At 45.0% G+C, this 3,691-nt stretch overlaps 1 protein-coding gene across 1 annotated transcript; it reads left to right on the top strand.

Moving 5' to 3' along the window:
* The first annotated feature begins 411 nt into the window (after positions 1-411).
* Positions 412-3,002, top strand: LOC109732768 (RNA polymerase II transcriptional coactivator KELP). The gene is made up of 3 exons (XM_020291960.4): positions 412-893; positions 978-1,083; positions 2,671-3,002. Exons 1-3 carry the CDS (start codon positions 516-518, stop codon positions 2,760-2,762), a joined length of 576 nt encoding a protein of 191 aa, XP_020147549.1. The 5' UTR covers positions 412-515; the 3' UTR covers positions 2,763-3,002.
* The last annotated feature ends 689 nt before the right edge of the window (positions 3,003-3,691 follow it).

The following is a 3,691-nucleotide window of genomic DNA, read 5'->3' on the forward strand; positions in this document are numbered from 1 at the left end:
TTCAGATTTTACGTTAATGTTTTCACTGAATAACGGTTAAGTAGAACGTTTTCCTAGCTACAGAACATAAGAACGTATTTGGTCTAGTGGTTCTCGTGTCGGACAGAAAGAAGTGTGATCGTGAGTTCGAAACCCAGCTTTCGCAAATTTTCACGTTCATTTTCTCGCGTCGTGGTTTTCGGTCGAAGCTCACCTGGGCCGGCCCAGTAACGTGCGCTTCGAGCGCCGGTTAGGAGCCCCCCGAATAGGATCCAGCCCTAATTATTTACAAGTTTATAGCAAACAATTTTAGAGTTTATTTTGGGCCTCGGGTGGGCGCCCAGTGCCAACAGGCCCGGTATGCGCAGAATAATCCATTAACCGAATCTGACATTCACGGCCTGATACATCGGCCCGTAGCGGAGGAGCCTCTACTACTCTCCTCTCCCCCCATTCACTCCATCGACGAAGCGCACGGAGGGTAACTGCGCAGGAGGAAACCGGCGAAGGACGCGGCGGCGGCTCCGGGCGTGGACATGGACGAGAAGACGCAGGATAAAGTGGAGGCGGCGGTGCTGGAGATCCTGCGGGGCTCCGACATGGAGTCCCTGACGGAGTACAAGGTCCGCACCGCCGCCGCCGACCGCCTCGGCATCGACCTCGACCTCCCCCTCCACAAGCGCTTCGTGCGACGCCTCGTGGAGGACTACCTCAAGTCCCTCGCCGAAGAAGAAGACGAGAAGCAGAAGGGCGGCTCCCGCAAGGAGGGGAAAAAGAAACAGCAGCGTCAGGAGGAGGAAGGGCAGGAAGAGGATGAGGAGAAGGAGGGGGAAGAGGAGGAGGAGGAGGAGGAGGACAAGGGAGGTGAAGGAAAAAAGGAGTTCGACGATAATGGAGACCTCATCCTCTGCCGCGTGAGTTCAACTGTTCTCGCCTAAACATTGCTAGGGTTTAGTGCCGGGGCTAGGGTTTACGGTGCGATTTGTTTGCGTTTGCAGCTGTCGAAGAACAGGAGGGTGACGCTGCAGGAGTTTAAGGGCAAAACGCTGGTGTCTATCCGCGAGTACTACTTCAAGGACGGCAAGGAACTGCCCACCTCCAAAGGTGCTGCCAATCTCACAATTATTTCTTGAGCTCGAGGATTGGATTTCTGCTCGAATCCCAGATTTGAATATTTGTTTTGCTCAGTTCGAATGGCCTTTCGTCTTGGTATATTCACAGTTATGGCAAACCTGCTAGTTACGGCGACCTTGCAGCAATGTCGATTTGGTTGGGTTTTGTTTCAGGTTTCAGTCTTTGCAGGAAAGGGTGCATCAGTTGCCTGAAATCCACACTATCAGATTATGTCAAAACTGAAACACTTTATTGTCATTTTGTTTGCCATGTTCATCTGTTCATTAGCCTAATACATTCCACTTGCAAGTGGTGGATAGTATACCAGCGTTGAGGGGGAGTGTACCTTGGACTTAATGCGGCCATTAGCCTTGTACAAAGTCCCACCGTGTAAATTGTGTGGGACTTGCGAACACCATTATTTATTGAAACCAATTCTCTGTTGTCATTTTACCTGTGGCTACAAGTTATGCCATAAACTTAGCTTGTACAAAGTCCCCCTGTGTAAATTGTGCGGGACTTGCGAATATCGGTATTTATTGAAACCAATTTCTCTGTTGTCATTTTTACCTGTGGCTATTAGTTATGCCATAAAGATCCTGTGTTGATCAAACTATGTAGCACTGTGCAATTTGTCCATTGGTCACTGCTTGGCTATGATTAGTGTGCCTTCTCTTTTTCTATTGCTGCTGCAGAGCAACTGATATGGTGATATGGGTGCTCATTAGCCTCCGACCCTGGTTATTCTCTATCTAGCAATTCAGATCAGTAGTTTTGTCTATGACATCTGTGTTAAGTTCAGCTTTCATGCTTTATGGAAGTCTATATGTACTCTAGTTTGAAGCTGTTGCAGTAGTTGTTCTTGTAAAATAGTCGCTGACCAAGAAATGATGCTCTCATAGAGGATAACTAGCTTGTCCAATATTTGAGTAGATTTAGTGATTAGATCTTATGCAAGAGTAGGTTCATGTATCTGTGCTGATTTAACTCTATTAAAATGGTTAGCCAAATTTTGTTTCGTGGAATGAACACTTGAATTCAGCACAGTATACTAGCTGTTGTATTCATGTAGTTTACTCCTTAGGTTTACAAACCAGTTGATAATGGTTTCCTTTTTTTTTGTTCTAAAAAAAAGGTTTCCTTTGTCATGTTGCTCTTGGAGTTCCTTCTATACTGTCCATAGTCTGAAGCGATTGGTGAATTTTATTTAGCATTTCAATCTTATTCATGTGGCACTCAAGAATAAGCAATTGCGAGTCTATTACAATCCCTTGCCGTATGTTTACTGAAGGGGTCAGATCCTGGCGAATGTTTCACATGAGACATCCTCCTGTTGCAAACATGTTGATACTAATACCTTTGTTGCTTTCAGTTCTTAATTTATGTCTTGCATCGAACTATATACAATTCATATTTGAGTTTGATATGTCGCACATGCGTATTATGTCATCTTTATTGGCATTCACATGCAAGTGCTGAATAATTTGAGTGTTGTAGCTGCTGCCTTTTGTTATGTTATTTTTTCCCTGTTTAATTTGCACACTCCATTTCATATGCTGACCTGCTGCTTAAATGCAGGGATGAGTATGACGGTCGAGCAGTGGGAGACATTCAGCAAATCAGTACCCGCAATAGAAGACGCCGTCAAAACACTTGGAGAATCAGATTGAAAGGATGCCACAAAAACCTTAAAATCTCGACGCTCGTTCTGGACCTCTGCAAGTAGAGTAGTCCATGGGTGCTCTGAGTACTCCATGGGGCTACTAGAGTTCATCTGGACTTGTATAAAGCTTCTCCCTTAGTCAAGGTACCGGACCTACTGATGTGTGCTGGGTAGACAGTTTGGGTGTGTTCGCGAACTAGTTCTCCGCCGGTATGGTGGACCGAAGTTTCATCGCTGTGCCATGTGATCTCGTGCTGTTTAATTGTCCTTTCTGATATCGTAGGATATAACGGGCCCTTAAGGCTATCGTTGTGAGAGAGTAGGACAGCTGCTGAAAGCTGTCGGTTTCGGCTCAAGTTAAATCATTGATCTTGATGTTCACACATCGAAATCTTCAAACAGTTTGGATTTTGGAAGTCTTGGCTGATCACGGAAACGGAAATTTCTACGCTGTCGTGCTGCTGCTGCAGGGAAAGCCTACATGAACACCTACAGGAAGGACCTGAGAGGATAATAGACTTGTGTTTCGGCTTGAACATGGAAGACAAACAGTGAGACCAGGACAGGAAGTATCTATCATAATACTGCACAAGATAGTACATGACTGACAGGACCGCGGCTGTAGATCCACGTAGCTCATTGGAAAAAAGAGCTTTACTATTTCTTGCAGGAATTTTTTTTGAACTTTTTCTTGTAGGATTTTGCCACTGGTGGTACATAGGTACTCTCTCCGTCCTAAAATAAGTGTTTCAACTTTATACTAAAATAAAAATGATCTAAGACGTATTTCAATGTTGAATACATCAATCTGAGCAACAACTAATATGGAACGGAGTCCAAAAGTAAGTTACACTTGACGAGCCAAATAAGCCTCGATTTGCTTTCCAATGCCGCATGCTTTTCTTCTGCATATCTCCATCACAGTGACGCACAGAG

Source organism: Aegilops tauschii, chromosome 3, assembly GCF_002575655.3.
Source record: "Aegilops tauschii subsp. strangulata cultivar AL8/78 chromosome 3, Aet v6.0, whole genome shotgun sequence".
Taxonomy (NCBI): Eukaryota; Viridiplantae; Streptophyta; class Magnoliopsida; order Poales; family Poaceae; genus Aegilops; species Aegilops tauschii.

Coding starts and splice junctions, on each gene's coding strand:
- LOC109732768 (XM_020291960.4), top strand. CDS start 516: ATGGACGAGAAGACGCAGGATAAAGTGGAGGCGGCGGTGCTGGAGATC. Junction 894..977: donor GAGACCTCATCCTCTGCCGC/GTGAGTTCAACT, acceptor TTGCGTTTGCAG/CTGTCGAAGAACAGGAGGGT. Junction 1,084..2,670: donor GGAACTGCCCACCTCCAAAG/GTGCTGCCAATC, acceptor GCTTAAATGCAG/GGATGAGTATGACGGTCGAG.